Here is an 18,670-nt window from a genome sequence, read left to right on the forward strand (position 1 = left end):
CTCCCTCTCTCTCCCTCTCTCTCGCCCCCTCTCTCTCTCCCTCTCTCCCTCTCTCTCTCCCCCCTCTCACACACATAGATCAGAAAGAAGAAAAAATGGCGAAGAGTTGGAGTTGCAGCAACTTTGGAAAAGATCTTGCTTTTCTGATTGTGCAATTCTTGGATGAGCACAATTTGACAGACACTGCTCGGGCGTATGATTTGAATTTTTTGGATATATCAATGTTTTTTATTTGTCTGTTTCATTGAAACCCTATATACTATTTATGTTAATTTGATTTAAGCTTACACATCATTGATTTGTTATTTTGAAGGCTGGAGAGGGAAGGCAAATTATTCTTCAACATGAAATATGTTGAAGAAGCTGTTAAGGATGGAAACTGGAAAGACCTCGAAAATTACATCTTAGATTTTACAAAAATCGATGAGAACGCATTGTCTACTCAAATGATTTTCGAGATTCGAAAGCAGCGGTACATTGAAGCTTTGGATAGGTAAGTTATAATTTAAGTTTCATTTGCTAAATTCTTAAAGTTTGTTACTAGAAAGCTATGTATTACTCGGACTCTGTTATGCCCGCTTTCGGCCATGAGCCCTAAACAGGTCCCTGTGGGTGCACTAAATAGCTGGACTCTCGTGTGTGGGCAAGAACCATGGATTTATATGACTTGGGCCAGCACATGCGGGCTGGGCTCGTAATATGCGAGCTGGGTTCACATGCGAGCTGGGCTCATGACATGAGAGCTGGGCTCATGACATGAGAGCTGGGCTCAAACATGCGAGCTGGGCTCAAGTGAGGACATGCGAGCTGGGCTCACACATGTAAGGTGAGCTCACATTTGTCATTTGGGCTCTCATATGCGAGCTGAGCTCGGTTGTGCACGGGCTTGGGCTGCACGGGCTGAAGAGTCCTAACCCTAGCCTACGTGACTTGTTCCCCAAGAACTACGTGAGGCTTGATCCCTATAAATAGGGTACGTAGGCACTTGTATGAGACATGAGTCGACACTTGACAGAGAATAACAAACCCTATTCTTTCTTAAGGAGTCCACATACAAGCTCAGCCACCACCAAACAACCTTCCTCCGCCCTCAAACACCGTCCTTGATCTTTGTTCCGCCCATTAACCTCCACAACATTGTTATACGAAATTCTCCCTATAACATTTGGCGCTAGAAGGAGGGGCCTCGTTCATCTTAGGGAGAAAGATGACCAAAGAAAGCAAGCAAGCGACGACACCAGGGAGCGGAGGCAAGAAGGACCCTACTTTCGAACACACGCCCCCAGAGAATCAGGCGCCACCTCCACCAATTGCAACCGTGGACGGGCAGACTGTGATGACGTATCTCGAAGGGCTGGCCGATCAGATGAATCCGATCAACGCCCGAATGTCAAAGGTAGAAAGAAGCTCGGTCCGGAACGCCAAGCGTAAGGCGCGCCGCCTCAAGGTCTCACAGCGTAGCTGGAAGGGCAAAGGCCCTCAGAAGAAGCTGATCCACAATTTTGATGACGTGGCAACCGAGACCAAACAGAAGAAAGAAACATCACGCGAAAAGAAAGATATACCCCGAGGCCATGATGAGCGGGGCCGCCAGATCTCTACGAGATCGGGGCCGAAGCCAGCTTCATCTGAGGCAAGGTCAACTAGCGTGCTAGACCGAGTGGGTAGAAAACTAAGCGAGCATGACCTCAGGCTCAAATTGGAGAATTGTAAGAAGGAGAGAGAAGAGAAAGAGCCCGTGGATAAAAGAGGCTCGAAAAGGGAACGGGCAACGACCCCTCCGGAAAGACGTCAACATACCTCACCCAGGAGGGAGGAGCGACATAGACGCAGAGACAATCGTGAAGAGGAGTCGCAGGACCGAGCTGGAGGAGGGGGACGCCGCGAACGACCTCAGGGCTCACACCATTCGAGTAATGCGGGTGGTGACAGAGAAGGAGAAGTTATTAGAGTAAGGGACCTGAGAAGGATCTTAGATGAGATGGAGCAAGAGAAGAGAGGGCCCCCTGCCTCGGCTGCCCCCTCTCCGTTTACGGCTGCTATCCGATCATCCCCCCTACCTCGGGTGTTTAGGCACAACCCCGACCTTCTATTCAACGGCGAAGCCGACCCGGCGGAGTACCTTATTCAATTTAACACTAAGATGGAAGTCTATCAGGTGCCGGAGATGACCCGTTGCAGACTCTTCGCGGCATCACTCAGAGGTAATGCCCAACAATGGTTCTCCAAGTTGGGACCGACTAGCATAAGAACGTGGAGGCAATTGGAGGACTTGTTCGTCAGACAATTTCAGTCGACCCTCCACTATTCGCCTCCTGTGGCCACGTTAGCCAACATCAAGCAAAGGGAGGAGGAGCCCTTGGCAGAATACTTTCGTCGGTTCAACGCCGAGGTCCCCAAGGTGAGAGGAGCCAGTGAGGAGACCATCAAAAATTTCTTGATAGCAGGGTTGAAAGAAGGATCGAAATTTTGGAAGAGCCTCCAAGCGAGTGAGCCGAGGACCTTGACCGAGTTCTATGAGCAAGCCGAACCCTTCAAGAGGGTAGAGAAATCGATGAGAGAGCTGAAAATCAGCGAAAGCTATCGAGATAAGAGGGACCGATCCTCAAGCCCTGACGAAAGGAGGAAGACGTATCGGCGTAGTTCGAGCCCGAAAAAGTCTGCCCGTGGTAAAGAGACCACTAAAGATTCGGGAAGGCCTTATACAAGCAAATGGCAGACACACACCCCTCTGGTAGCCTCTATCGACCACATATATGCTACATATGTGGGGAAAGGGGTATTCAGGAAGGCAACTCCTCTCACAGACTACAATAAAAGAGACACTTCGAAGTATTGTGCATACCATGAGGCCACCGGACACGATACAGCTGATTGTAGACAACTAAAGGATGAGATCGAGACTTTGATTAGACAAGGGAAGCTTACGGAGTGGGTTGTCAAGGAGGTTCAAAGACACAGGACGGATTATCATACCGTCCCTCCTCCACCCTCAGAAGACAAAGAAAGGGTCCCTCGGGCTGGTAGTATTCATATTATTCTAGGCGGGTCTCACATTGGTGGAGACAGCCGGAAGGCGATGGACAGATATGCCCGGGAAGCAAAGGACAAGCCGCTCACCAACGTCAATCATCTAAGCCAAAGGCCCCCGGAGCTCTTTGAAAGGGAGGTCGATGATATCGTGTTTAAAGAGAACGATGCAAAATGGGTGCATTACCCTCATACCGATGCCCTAGTCATAAAAATGAAGATTGGGACGGTAAATGTTCACCGAGCAATGGTGGACACCGGGAGCTCGGCTGATGTTTTGACTTATGATGCCTACAAAAAATTGGGATTATTGGATAGAGAATTAACCTCAACAGGTGGGCACCTGTACGGGTTCACGAGAGACTCGATCGGAGTGAAAGGGACAATTCGGCTCCCGGTGACCATAGGAGAGGAGCCTCATGTGGCCACCCAGATCGCTATGTTTACAGTTGTAGACCAGCCTTGTGCCTACAATGTTATAGTGGGCAGACCCCTTATGAGGGCGATGATGATGGTGACCTCGATCCATCATATGACGATAAAATTCCCAACCCCCACGGGGGTAGGCATCTTGAAGAGCTATCAATACGAATCCAGGGTCTGCTACAACCAGGCACTCAAAGCGGCCGAGTCAAGAAATGCCTCAAGGGAGATAGCTGAAGCAGGTGAGTGCGACGTCCCCATGGAAGAGGCAGAGGGCAGGAAAAGAATACGTCCTGAGGGCTACGAGACTTGTAATTTGATTTCAATTGAGGAGTTGCCCGAGAACTACTTCGAGCACATGGGAATTCATGTGGAACCACGCCCAGGGGCCTTACTAATGGAAGCATCTCAGCCCATCATGTTGATACAAGAGGGGATTGTAGAGGAAGCAAGTGATGAAGAGGAGAGCCCAGAACAAATCACTGCAAGACTTAGGAGAGGGAAGTGGGCACACAAAGAAACAACAATCACTATGGACCCACCCGACGGAATCACTCGAACTGTAACTGCAACATCTGAACGCTTGATAAACCCGACCCAAGCTCACCAGACCGAGCTCAAGGATGCGGAAGGTTTGGCAATCATGGAAATGGAAAAAACTAGCGAGGCTCGAGCAGATTTAGACCCGAGAATGCCCCCAATGGTCGAGAGGGCCGGGGCCGCAGAGGACACAATCCCGATCTTGGTAGACCCAAATAATCCCTCCAAGGTACTCAGAATAGGCTCTAACCTAAGTCCTGACTTGAGAGAGGATCTAGCCCGCTTCCTAAGGGAGAATTTGGATGTCTTTGCATGGTCACACTCCGATATTATAGGGATTGACCCAAATGTCATGTGCCACCGGCTCAACTTGGACCCGAAAAAGAAGGGGGTTAGGCAAAAGAGATGGCCGATTAGTGGAGAGAGGGCAGAGGCCCTCAGAGAAGAAGTGGATAGATTAATGGAGGCAGGACTTGTGAGAGAAGCCTTCTACCCCGTGTGGCTGGCCAACCCCGTGCTTGTCAAGAAGCCCAATGGCAAGTGGAGGACATGTGTAGACTTCACCGACCTGAACAAAGCTTGCCCGAAGGACAGCTTTCCTCTACCCCGAATCGACCAGCTGGTTGATTCCACGGCTGGGCACGCGCTGCTTAGTTTTATGGATGCTTATTCGGGATATAACCAAATCCCCATGTATGGGCCAGATCAGGAGCACACCTCCTTTATTACTGATCGGGGCCTTTACTGTTACATCGGGATGCCCTTCGGGCTCCTTAATGCGGGGGCAACCTATCAGAGGCTGGTGAATAAGATGTTCAAACATCAATCGGGGAAGACTATGGAGGCCTATGTAGACGACATGCTGGTGAAATCGAAAGAAGCGAGGGATCATGTCCGCCACCTGGCAGAAATGTTCCAGATCCTAAGGGAGTACAGAATGAAGCTCAACCCCCAGAAATGTGTGTTTGGGGTTGAATCAGGGAAGTTTTTGGGATTTATTGTCAACCATAGAGGCATTGAGGCCAACCCAGCCAAGATACAAGCCCTACTCGAGATGAGATCCCCTCGACGGGTGAAGGATGTTCAAAGCTTAACGGGACGAGTGGCTGCCTTAAACCGCTTCGTCTCAAAATCCTCCGATAAATGCCAAGAGTTCTTCAAAGCAATCAAAGGAGTGGGGAGGAACTTTAAGTGGACCGAAGAATGTGATGAAGCCTTTCAGAACATAAAGAAGCATCTCAGTAGCCCTCCAATGTTGTCCAACCCAAAGGCAGGAGAAACTTTGATCCTATACTTGGCCGTCTCCGACTTTGCAATAAGTGCAGTATTAGTCCGAGAGGAGGATGGTATCCAGCTCCCGGTATATTATGTGAGTAAAAGGCTAGCCGATACCGAGACTCGATACACAAGCCTCGAAAAGCTAGTGTATGCTCTGATTCTGGCCTCCCGAAAACTCAGGCCCTATTTTCAGGCACATAAGATAGAAGTGCGAACCTCCTACCCCCTCAGACAAGTGATGCATAGACCAGAGTCTTCTGGTCGAATGTTGAAGTGGACGGTTGAGATCGGCCAATTCGAGGTGGATTATAAGCCAAGGACTGCGATCAAAGGCCAAGCCCTGGCCGATTTTGTGCTAGAATTTCCCCCACATCAAGAAGTGGAGCCGGGAGCCCTTGTTGTTATACCTAGCACAGAAGAAGTTGGACTGGAGAGACAAAATAGTGCCCCATGGTGGAGCCTATATGTGGATGGTGCCTCTAACGGTGATGGAGCAGGAGCTGGAATCGAGCTAATCAGCCCAGAGGCTCACAAGATCAGACGTGCGACCCATCTGGCCTTTCATGCAACCAACAATGATGCTGAGTATGAGGCCCTGATCAACGGTCTCAAGCTAGCTTTGGAAATGAAGGTCGAGAATTTGAATGTGTTTAGTGACTCCATGATTGTGGTCTATCAGATAAATGGGGGGTATCAAGCTAAGGGGCCGAGAACAGAGCTTTACCTGAAGTGCGCACAGAGGATAATCGCAAGATTCAACGAGGTGAGGCTGGAACTAATCCCGCGTGGGCAGAATGAAGGCGCGGACGAGCTAGCTAAGCTCGGCTCACGCCGCGAGAGCACTTTGCTAGGGACCGTGCCCCTTGATATACAGAGGCAACCTAGTGTGCCCGAGCACGAGGTGGGCAGCCTCAGTAATGAGCTCGGCCCCACGTGGATGCCATCTATTCTAGCATACATAAAAGAAGGTTCACTTCCAGATGAAAAGAACGAGGCAAGGAGGATAAAATACAAAGCAGCCCGCTATGTGATATACGACGAGATTCTATACAGAAGAGGGTTCAGTGTTCCTCTTCTCAAATGCATACATGGGGAGGAATGCAACTACATCCTAAGGGAAGTACACGAGGGCATTTGTGGCAATCACTCGGGGGGTAGCTCTCTAGCTCAGAAAATCCTCCGTCAAGGCTACTACTGGCCAACGCTGAAAAAAGACGCCTTTGAATTCTCCCGAGCTTGTGATAAGTGTCAGCGATATGCCAATTATTACAACAACCCCGTGGCCTCTCTCACATCCCTCATGAGCCCCTGGCCCTTCTCCATGTGGGGAATTGATCTGATTGGGGAACTCCCGAAGGCCAGGGGAGGCGTCAAGTATGCGGTAGTTGCGGTAGACTATTTCACTAAGTGGGCAGAGGCCGAGCCCCTAGCCACTATCACAGCGAGAAAGCTCAGGGAGTTTGTATACAGGGCTATTGTATGTCGCTATGACATCCCTTACAAGCTGATATCTGACAATGGGAAACAATTTGATAGCAAGGAGATGCGAGAGTTTTGTGAGCAGCTGAGGATTCAGAAGAGCTTTAGCGCAGTCTGCCACCCCCAGAGTAACGGGCAGACAGAGGCTGTTAATAAAATCATTAAGCATACCTTAAAGGCAAAGCTTGAAGAGAAGAAAGGAGCATGGCCAGAAGAACTCGCCCAGGTCCTATGGTCTTACAACACTACACCCCGAACCACAACTGGAGAGACCCCTTTCTCTCTGGTGTATGGTATGAAGCTATGGTGCCCGTTGAAGTGGGAGCAGGATCTTTTCGAAGGGACAACTATGACTCAGAGGCAAACGAGGTCAATCATCGGCTCTATTTGGATATGATCAAAGAAACTCGAGAAGAGGCTCAGATCGGGATAGCGACATATCAACAGAGGACAGCTAGGCATTACAACAGTAAGGTTCGAGCCCGAACTTTCAAGGTGGGAGATTTGGTTCTGCGCCGGGTCATGCCAAATACCAAGGTGGTGAGTCACGGAGTCTTGGGAGCGAATTGGGAAGGCCCTTACAAGATAAAATCGGTGCTCTGGGAGGGAACCTACCACCTCAATGATATGCAAGACAAGTTGATCCCAAGAGCCTGGAACGCGGAACACCTTCGCAAGTATTATCAGTAATATTATTCTTTTCAGACTTAGTATTATCTTCAAATATTCCTAAGTCTCGGGGGGTAGTGCCATATAGGTGCCTCCCTGAGACCACAAGCATGTATTCCTTTCACTTCCCATTATCTATGAATAAACGATTGATCTCTATTTGTGCACTTGATATTTTAACTTCTGTTAATAGATTAAATACCCAGCAGGGGACTCCATCCTTGGGAACCCATGCGAGGACAGAACAGTTGTTTTATTAACATGTTAAATCAAGCTGGGCCCCGACCCGCTTGATGCCAAGAACATGAAACGAGCCGGGCCACGGCCCGCTTAGACAAATACGAACACATAGTAGATAAAAGATGTGGATAGAGATATAGGCCCGTGATGCGAGCTCATACCCTGGCCCTCAAAACCATAAATGCGACCCAGGGGGCCCAGCCCTCCATCAAACATACTCAAAATCGCATGATGCGAGGAGAAGACACATGCGAGCTCCTAGTGCGAGCACACCTACAACACCTGCGAGTTGATGCGGGCTTGTTCCACTTGGCATCCTCTTTCAATGGTTGTTTGATTGAACAAATGACACGAGCTGAATAAATTGGGCTCGCAGTGAAGGGGTAACGCTCGCCATAAGCGGACAGAGTTATGATTACTTTTGGTCAGTAGAAGCATGGTAAGAAAACACAAAAAAAAACCAGCTAGCACCGTAAAGACATACACGGGCACAAAAAACTTAGACATTTTATACAAACAAAAGTTAAATAAGTTATGCCCCGAGGCAGAATATTTCAAATACAAGCGCGAGGCGAGAGGGGTGCCCGCTTACCCAGTCAAAAGTCTAGTTCTAATTAAAATTACATTAAGGGTTATCAGCCTCTGCTCCCTCACGATTTTCACCAGCGACCTGGGCCTTCTCGGCCGCGAGCCGAGCCTCATCAGCAATTTGGGCATCCCTCTCCATCTCCAGCTTCAACTTGTCAGCATGCCTCGCTGTGCTCGCACCCAGAGCCACCCAATCGAAGTCAGAAACCTTCTTTATAAAGACTTTCATAAAATTCCTGGCCCCCAGGTTCCTAGCATCAGCGAGGGCGGCCTCACGGCCCTCGGTCAGGGCAGAGACTGATCCCTCCAGCTCGAGCACCCTCTCCTTGAGGGCATCCTTCTCCTTCTTACATGCCTCAGCAGCCAGGTCATGAGCCTCCTTCTGCTCCCTTAGGGCCTTGTCGTGAGCAGCGTTCAGGTTAACTATCTTCTGATTATAGTTGTTCACCAGCGTAACTTTCTCTTGCCCGTGCTCAGCGACCTTACTCTGAAGGGACTTGACTTTAGCCTCGAGCTTTGTGTTGGTCTGGCTGAGGGCTCGTATCTCTCGAGCCTTAGATAACTGACGATAGTATACTTCGGCCGCGGCTCGGGAGAGTGCATCCTGGTTAACCTCGAGAGCAGAAGAAGACCAATCCTTTAAATCCTGCTCACTGATGTGACCTTGAGCGAGCCGGCCGAATGTGGTCGCAACCATATTGGCAGAAGAAGAAGAGGGAAGAGGAGCATCAGAGGGAGCAGCTTTCTTTGGCTCAGGCTCGCCAGTTTTTCCTTCTTTACCTCTATGCCTCTTTAGTCGAGGAGAGGGCCCTGAATCCTTGAGATGCTCGGAGAGAGTAGTCATGCGGGCCGGAGGATTGGCCTGAGAGCGAGCCCTTGTGCTCGCAGCTGCGGGCTGAACTGGGCCCGAGGCCGCAGCCTGCTCAGCCTCTTCCATGAAGGGGATAGGGGAGATGGCCATTTCTGAAAAAGAAAACAACAAAGCAATAGATTAGTCACAGCAAGATGCAAAGGAAAGAAGTAATGCGAGCAGGTGAAAAATACGGAGAATTAAAGTGCGATGTGAAGCGAGATGCATGCAGGAAAAGTGAGCACGCGAGCACACGAGCTCGCGCATGCGAGCAGCCAGGCTCGGACGTGCGGGCCCGATATTCTTACCCTTTCTGGATCTCTTCCTAGATTTCTTCTGAGGAGTCAGCCTCACTCCTTCCTTCAAAAACCCACATGCGACCAGATTGGAGGTCGTTATGAGTTTTCGGATGTCCCGGTCCGCCTTAGGAAGGTTTAGAAGACTGTCCGCGTTTATCTTTTCCTGTCCCACAAGGACAGTGCGAGGCGGGGTGGCTGGAGATAAAAGAAATTCTTGTTAAAAGGAAAGAGCTATGGTAGAAGAGACGAGAGCGGGCAGGAAAAAACTTACATGGATTATAATAAAAATGAGTCTGGACTCGAGGCACTTCGTGGATATAGAAGTAAGGACTCTTCCACTTCCCTGAGTTGCTCGACCCGTTGTGGATGAGGTTCTTCTTGTTGAAGCACGGCCAGACAGAGAAGTAGAAATACCCAAAGTCGTTAGGAGAATGCTTCAAATGGAGGAAGTAACCCAGCTGCCTCGCGGTTAGAGAAGGGTACCCGCATTTGTGGTACATGATGTACAGTGCGAGGGCGGCCCGGTATTCGTTTGGATTGATCTGAAGGGGTGCGAGCTGGAAGTACTCGCAAACATCTTTGATGAAGGGATGAAGAGGAGAGGAGATTCCCAGCCTTAATAGGAAAGTGGACAAGACCATGTGAGGCACCCTGCCTCCATTCTCCAAGTGATTGAATCTATAGCATCTCATATGAGGTAGGGGCAAGACAATATGGCCCTCGAGCTGAAACTGCTCAATGTGCTCGGCCAGATGTTTCTGAGTCAGCGAGGTAGGCAGGTCGCGGAAAGCGAGCACCTTAACCTCCTCGTTTGCAGTTGAGCTCTCCTCCCCATCAGGAATGATCTGCCTTTTGAAAACAATCTCACCCTCGAGCTCGGGCTGGGCAGGAGGCACATAAGGCTCAGGAGAGGCCACGGGGGCATAATTATAGTTACAAATCTTGTACTGACTTGTAACATTTGCCACCTCCTCGCTCTGAGGAGAGTCATAGGACCAATGTGAGCCGTCCTCTTCACCCTCGAGTCCCAGGATGGGATATTCAGCAGCTACGGGCTCTTTTCCTTTCTTCCTGGTGTCATAGTATGCACTCCCCAGGTCGCTGTCAGTTGATTCTGAGTCAAGGTGAATGGGGTCGAGGTGATTAGCTGCTGCTTGCCTCAGACGGGCTGCCCTCTCTTCAGCCATTTCTCTTAAAATCTCCTCGGCTCGGTCTTTATCCAAGGGAGCAGGCTCGCGGTTTAGCAGCTCTTCTACCCCAAGGGAGGCTGGAATATGAGAGAGGTCCACGGGCCTATTTCTCCAATCATATATATTCTTCTCCCTGGTAAAATCCTCAGGGTTCGGGTCGAGGTGAATATCAAGCGAGCCGGATCCAGCTGCTCGCATCGAGTTCTCAACTCTGGCAATGTTCAAAGCCCCTTGAGGGGTGATAGCTGAGCCGGGAGAGATAGGTTGGCTAAGACGACCAGAAAGAGAGGTCAGCTCGCGTTGGAAGTCCTTGGAGCCTCGCTGCTCAGGAGGGTATTGGTTTAATGGAGATGGAGTAGCTGAAGAGCAAGCCGGGCTAGCAGAGGTGCGAGCCGGGCTCGAGGAAGAGCGAGATGATCCATAGGAGCGGGCTGAAGACGCACTCGACATCTGTAAAAGATGGTGAAAATTAGTGTGTGGCCCTAAAAAGAAAACAAAAAACAAGTATGGGATCGCACCTAAGTGTCCTCACATCTCACACGGGATCGCACCTAAGTATCTAAACGAGCGAAAGGGCTCGCATCGCGCGTTGTGGTTGTGTGTGAACTCGCATCGAACAGGTGGTGTGTGCTCGCATGGTGTGCGTGAATAAAGCATGAATAAAAAACGGGCTCGAATCGAAGAGTACCTGTGGGAGAGGTGTATGAAGATCCTGATAAATCTGGTCCTGGAGAATATCGCCGCCGGTAGACGGTTCTTGTTGAAATGATAATCTTCGCCGTGGTAGATCCTTGAGCAAATTGAGCAGCAATTCAGGAAGTGTTTTTGGAAATGTGAGAAATGAATTGAAATCTCACATATTTATAGGAGATAGGAGAGAGAAAGGAGGAGGCGACACGTGTTGCCATCTCATAAGACGACACGAATCCCCACGCCAGCTGTCCAACGGCTGTCAAAATGAATGCAAAGATGAAAGGCATGCGAGGCGAGACACGCGAGGCGGCTTGGTGCGGCCTGGTGGGCTCACACTTGCGAGGCCATAAAAAGATTAGAAAATACCTAGCCTCAAGATGCGACCAGGAATTTTGGGGGGTAGTTGTTATGCCCGCTTTCGGCCATGGGCCCTAAACAGGTCCCTGTGGGTGCACTAAATAGCTGGACTCTCGTGTGTGGGCAAGAACCATGGATTTATATGACTTGGGCCAGCACATGCGGGCTGGGCTCGTAACATGCGAGCTGGGTTCACATGCGAGCTGGGCTCATGACATGAGAGCTGGGCTCAAACATGCGAGCTGGGCTCAAGTGAGGACATGCGAGCTGGGCTCACACATGTAAGGTGAGCTCACATTTGTCATTTGGGCTCTCATATGCGAGCTGAGCTCGGTTGTGCCCACGCGAGGTGGGCTCAGGTGCCTCCATGCGAGGTGGGCTTAGCTGCCCACACGCGGGCTGAGCTCATGGGCCTGCATCTTATAGAAACAGAGGTAACATTATATTTATTATTTGAAGGCGGTGCGGGCCGAGGTGACCAGGCCGGGCCGCATCGAAAGACTTTGTGTGCAACATGGAAAGTGACTCATAGATGACTGAGTTGCTCGTAGATTTCGGGGTCAACACGGGTTATTCCTACAATTACGGGAAGAAATGCGGAGATGCCGTGAAATTGTAGGAAGCATGTGGAGCCGGTCGAGATTTACGTGACTAATTGGCTGAAGGCCTGACTTTATCGTGGGCTTGGGCTGCACGGGCTGAAGAGTCCTAACCCTAGCCTACGTGACTTGTTCCCCAAGAACTACGTGAGGCTTGATCCCTATAAATAGGGTACGTAGGCACTTGTATGAGACATGAGTCGACAATTGACAGAGAATAACAAACCCTATTCTTTCTTAAGGAGTCCACATACAAGCTCAGCCACCACCAAACAACCTTCCTCCGCCCTCAAACACCGTCCTTGATCTTTGTTCCGCCCATTAACCTCCACAACATTGTTATACGAAATTCTCCCTATAACAGACTCGATTAGAAGAATTTGACGATATACATGTGTCTAAGTATCAGAATGAGCAAAGAATAGTGTCCGATAGTACTTCATGACAAAATAAAGAATCGTGAGTAACATAGGTGCAACATCTGTGTAGGGATATTTTAGTGGTGCTTTAAGTATTTAAGTATCATTTAGCCATTTTATATGGGGTGTTGGCCCCAGATGTCACTATTTGGGGTTAAATTACCCTCAATGTCACCTTTTGAATTGTTGGCCCCAAATACCACTTCAAAACGGAGTTTCGGTTGAAGTTTTTCAAAATAGATGAAAAACGCAGTTTCGTGTTGAGTTTTTCTATAACAATTTTTTTTTAATTTTTTTTATAAATAAAAGGAAAACGCAGTTTCATTTTGTGTTTTTATTCAAAAACGTAGTTTCAAACTGTGTTTTTGATGAAAACCCAATTTCAGAAGTTGTTTCGGTCAAAAACACAATCTCGTCTTTGGTTTATGGATATGAAAACGGCGTTTCAAACCGAGTTTTTCGTAAAAACGCAGTTTCTAACCGAGTTTTTCTTAGGATGCGAAAAAACACACAACCAAAACGCAGATCCAAAATGAGTTAATATGAAAAACTCATCCTGAGATTGCGTTTTGCCCCCCTAAACATGAATTGAAGTTGCGTTTCAAAAAAAAAATTGAAAACGAAACACGAAATCGCGTTTTTTATTAATAACAAAAACTTTAACCGAAACTCCGTTTTGGAGTGATATTTATGACTAATTATTCAGAAAATGACATTGAGGGTCATTTAAATCAAAAAAGTGACATTTGGGACCTTTTTTTCTTTTATATGCAACAATAATTATTTTATTTTTCAATTTCCTTATTTGATTTCAGCCATCAATATGCAATAGTTCTGGAAATATTGACAAATGAATTGCAACCGATAGTTGATGCTCAAAATGAAGAGATTTACAATGAGCTCGCCCAGCTTATATGCTTGAACAACGTGAGGTATATATATATAAGCACATTCCTTTAAAGTATATTTTCCGTACATCCCCACATGTATCACGCGGGATCAACAGGTGACATATAATACACTAGAACCCCCCGTTCCGTACACCCCCACATGTACCACGCGGGACCAACAGGTGACATATAATAACTAGAACCCCCGTTTCGTACACCTCCACATGTATAACGCGGGACCAACACGTGACATGTAATATACTAGAACCCCGTGAATTAATACTCTCTAAAGTGACAAAAAGTTTTGGTCTTATGTATATAGCAACGAGTAATTATGTATAAATTCCTCTAATGTGATAACCTTTTCTAAAGTAATCAATGTTTCCGGTCTAAACGATATCACTTTAGAGAGAGGGTTTTACTTTAAAGATGTTCTATATATTTTTATGAACGTTGAGTAGAAATGAACTTGCAATTGTCCTTACTGCAGAGAAAATGAAAAGCTTGGAAACTATTACACTGATACAGAAACAGCCAGGCGTTCGATTTTCGCTCATCTCAAGAAGATGATAGAACGGAATCCTGCTCTCAAGGACAAGCTTAACTATCCTATCATAGAGCACTCGCGTCTAAAGGTCCTGATGAACCACAGGTACATCAGGCTACAATACTAAAACTTTAATAATTGCGTTTTTTGTGCGGGTGTGTTCTCTAATTTGGTTGAAATCTTATAAATCTATTCTTGTTTTCTTGGTGATCATAGCCTCAACTGTCAGCATTTGTTGTGCAAGTCTCCCGAGGCGAACCCTGCAGTTAGTACACTGTTTGTTGATCATACATGTGGGGATGAAGTGGTTTTATCTCTCAATGTGAGTGCCTTTCGGTCCATAGGTGCTTAGAGTACTTAATTCCGGAAAAAGAACAGATATATATTCATAGTAAGGTTAATGACCTTTTCGGCCTCAAATTTTGCACCAATGTACTCATAAAACCCTGAAGTTTAAAAGCGTAGTTTTTCAGTCCTCGGGTATCCAAAATATGCATTTTATCCTTGGACCGGGAAAAAACTCCGGGTGAAAAACCGGCCGGTCCAAGGGTAAAAGGTTACGTTTTCGGTACCTGAGGGCAAAAAGGTACGATAGTGAACTACAAGGGCTGATGGGTATATTGGTGCAAAGTTTGAGGTTTAAAAGGTCATTAAGCCATCATAGTATGTGGTTAGAAATTTGTGCTCTAATGCATTTTGTGTAGTGTAGTACTACTTTGATCATTTTCAGGTTCTAAGAGAACATATAGAGTGTTACATGATCTTTAAGGTTCACTAATTGGCTTTTGTGTTTAATACTGCAGGATGGAGATTGTCGCGGTTTAGGATATTTGATTAATGCCTGTAAAACAGATGAGAGGAATAACTCTGTCGTTCCTGAAATTAGTGAACAAGCTCAACTCTATACTTTGAGGCTTCCTGATCCCATTTTAACATCAAAAGTATGTATCTACTATCCATTTTCTAACAGGAATTGTGTCAGTTCGACGCTTTTTTAAACGTCAGTTGCATATTGCCATCTTTATTTTGTTCTAACGATCTAATCCTTTAGTTATATAATTCAGATTGACAGGATAGCTTACAACAATTCAGGATATACCATATTTGCATTGTCCTGTAGCGGGGCATTGAAGTTCTGGAACATGAAAACGGAGAATGCAAATGAGGCCAGAGAAGTATAGATTGTTTTAAAGTCTATTGCTAACATCCCTTCATACATGTGCTTCACAGTTCACATTATCTTATCTTCGTTACTTTTGCAAATTAATGCAGGTAAGTTATTCTGGATTCTTGTCCAATAATGTAGGAACGGGGGAACATGAACTTGTTGTCCCGTGTTTTGCTCTGTCAAAGAATGATTCATATGTTGCATCTGCCTGGGGAGGGAAAGTATCGTTGTTTGGCTTGCAGACATCTGAAATCGAGTTGTTCAAAGTATAGCTGAGCTCTTACTATTTACTATTTGGCATACATTTATTTCTTCCGCTTCATACATGGTCAAATTTTAAGATTTCACTTTGTAAATAAGAACTTTTTCTTAATCAATCGCTCTAAAACCTCAAAGTGGCAGGGGAATGCCCTTTCCAGGATCTTATACTATTTTTCTAACACTTTTGTGCACTTCCTTTTGGGCAGAATTTGACCACAGTCATGTCTCCGCCACCTGCTGCAACTTGTGCTATGTTCTATCCTGAGGACAATAATTTCATTATTTTCGGCATGGAGGATGGCTCTATAAGAATCTACGATGTTAGGACAGACCAGGTCTACTACACCTGTACTGATAATTAAGTGTTTTGAATCAAATTATGGATTAGTTATTAAATTTTTATCTCTGTTGTATACAGGTCAAAGCCCAGATAAAAGCTCATGATCAGACGAGAGTCACTGGCCTTGCCTATTCCAGTGCTTTAAACATCCTCGTCTCGTCTGCATATAATGCTGAGGTGCATTTCTGCAAGATTAACGTCTTAGGCCAATAGAAGTTACCAGATAACTAGGCAGCTATTTTACCATAGTCTCTTCACACTGATTTATATTTTTTCCTGTCTTGCAGATCAGTTCTTGGAGTAATTTTGCATTGATAAAGCAGACAAGTAAATTCCTGGACATCGGTGGACACGTGTTTCCCGGGCGCACTTGTGTCAAGTTTCAGCAGGATCAAAAACTCATGTTAGTTGTTCATGAAAACTGTTTAGCCACTCTCGAGGGACCCGATCTTAAGCTCTGCTCCCAGGTATCTGAAATTTATTCGCGGGCTTGACATTGCATATACTTTATTAAATTCTAGAACATGCTTGATCACACAATCTCATTAACACACATTTTGCAGTGGGTTTCTAATGAACTGATTTCTGATGCTACATATTCGTGTGACGGCCTCACCATATATGCAAGCTTCATAAGAGGGCGCATTGTTATCTTCGATTCATCATTCACCGAGAGGTGTATCATCAACCCTAGTGCCTACATACCTAAGAATCCAAGGTACATGTTGTGTTACCTACATTGTATCCCAGAAATGTTAGTTTGCAATAGAGTAGAACCTCGATAAATGAATAATCTCGTTAAATGAATATATTTTTCGGTCCCAACATAATAGAGATAATTTATTTTTACCTCAGTAAATGAATAATCTCCTTAAATAAACCAAATAAACCATATTGTTCGTATTTGCAGCACAATGGTTAATTGTTGGGCTATCGCGGCTCATCCTAATGAACCGAATCAGTTTGCTCTTGGACTCGGTGATGGCTCGGTACTAGTAGTAGAACCTGGAGAGGGGAATTGGCCGGGGACACCACAGCTTGACAATGTTGCTGCAGGGGAGAAGGATCATGAAATGCCAGTGGATAAGAAGTTGATATGAGTTTTATTCATATGAGTGCCAGTGGCTTTTGAACTTTTTAATGTTTTAAATCCTGGAGACCAGGATCTAGTGAGTTTATTTTACATGACTATGTTTTTTTTTGTTGGGGGGAGGGGGCTATTTTTAAATTACCATGTTAATGGTTAATGGATCCAATTTGATGAGAATACAATAATATACAATTTGAGGTCCAAGTTCGACCGGACCTTACTCACATTCGGTTTTCAAATTCACAATGAACATATGCCGTTTATTCCGCAGATTTATATATAGGAAATTCGAAAGGCCTTTGATCGTTAGTAGCCTGCAAGACTTACTCCTTACTTTCGAGTTTTAATTAGGAAGGAAAACAAATGGTGAATGAGTAAAGTAATTTCACTTGCATTAATATTTGTGCTCCCGAGTTTTTAAAAATGAGCGAAAACAAGTGATAATGAATGTAAATTTAACAAATTTTCATTCCAAAACTTTCACTCCCAAAATGGGATGAAAGTATTTTACCTCATTACCACTTACTTCCTTCCCTTTAAAAAATTCGAGGCCTTAAGGAATGTATTTTATCTAGCAATGCAAAATTACCAACTTAAAAAATTATCTAGCAATACAAATAATAAAATATTAAATGTGATACTACCATAGGACCCGATGCTTAAAAAATCCGGAAAGTTATGCATTCTAACTCTAAGTCATTATGATTAGTTTAAATGAATCAGATGTCACTTGCCTTACAGGGTTTTGGTATTTTTGTAAGCATTAGGTTACAAAGAATTACGGCTTGTTAACTTGTACTCCCTCCATCTCGTATCACATTTCCTTTTATACAATTCAAAATTACCAACTTTTGACTAACGATTTAACATTACTCGTATATTATTTTTAAAAGCTAAAAATTATATATTAAAGTAGATTAAATCTATTTTTCGGTGATGTAATTTTTTTAATTGTTCAATTATAAATTATTAATAAATTTACTTAAGTCAATTTGACCGGCACAAATACAAAGAGGACACATAATGCACTTCTATATTATACTCTGTTTTTTAATATTTATAACATAATTTTTTAACTTAAAATAATTATTTTTAAAATTTCTTTTTGTGAATTTTAACATAAATTTTATATTTTTATTTATAAGTAATATTCAATTAAAACACTTTGAGGTGTTAGAAAAGTCAACCATCAAATATAAAAATAGGGAGTAGTTGAAGGAGGGGGTTATATTTTTAATGTGATCATATAGAGCACAGGGGCTACATATAAAATCAAATATTACGAAATATTAGATAATATGTCTGTATATAATATATACACGTATAAACTAAATGAAAGAGTCATAATTTTTGTTCAAGTATATACTTTTTTTTAAAATAATAAATAGAAGATTGAACATTTTTAATGAACAATTAACATTTTTTAAAATGTGGTCTCTAAATAATATAACATAAAAAATATTTTTACTTTCAAAAACTCAATGGTTTTGATGATTACATATAAATTTTAAATTTTACTTAAACTTAAATAATTTAACTTATTTTGAAACATATAAAATTTTGCTTTGGGAAATTAGGTTTACAGGAGAATGTACTAGGTACAATTAAGCAACGTAACGTGGCAAACACAGATGATTTTAATTTAGGTTACACGACAATAATAAGTAATGAAAGATATACCCCTTATATACACCGTATCCGAATCTAGGGCACACATTAA

At 44.9% G+C, this 18,670-nt stretch overlaps 2 protein-coding genes across 2 annotated transcripts; both read left to right on the top strand.

Moving 5' to 3' along the window:
- LOC141700371 (protein TOPLESS-like) lies at positions 1–15,293 on the top strand. Its single transcript, XM_074504151.1, has 7 exons — positions 1–193; positions 314–493; positions 13,470–13,586; positions 14,035–14,196; positions 14,308–14,413; positions 14,895–15,032; positions 15,156–15,293. The coding sequence occupies exons 1-7, from the start codon at positions 96–98 to the stop codon at positions 15,270–15,272; spliced, it is 918 nt and encodes a 305-aa protein (XP_074360252.1). The 5' UTR covers positions 1–95; the 3' UTR covers positions 15,273–15,293.
- A 64-nt stretch (positions 15,294–15,357) lies between these two features.
- On the top strand, positions 15,358–17,121 carry LOC141700372 (topless-related protein 4-like). The gene is made up of 6 exons (XM_074504152.1): positions 15,358–15,525; positions 15,727–15,855; positions 15,939–16,037; positions 16,148–16,327; positions 16,424–16,578; positions 16,771–17,121. The coding sequence occupies exons 1-6, from the start codon at positions 15,358–15,360 to the stop codon at positions 16,958–16,960; spliced, it is 921 nt and encodes a 306-aa protein (XP_074360253.1). The 3' UTR covers positions 16,961–17,121.
- Positions 17,122–18,670: the final 1,549 nt, after the last annotated feature.

The sequence above is a fragment of the Apium graveolens genome, unplaced genomic scaffold (genome assembly GCF_009905375.1).
Source record: "Apium graveolens cultivar Ventura unplaced genomic scaffold, ASM990537v1 ctg2287, whole genome shotgun sequence".
Lineage (NCBI taxonomy): Eukaryota > Viridiplantae > Streptophyta > Magnoliopsida > Apiales > Apiaceae > Apium > Apium graveolens.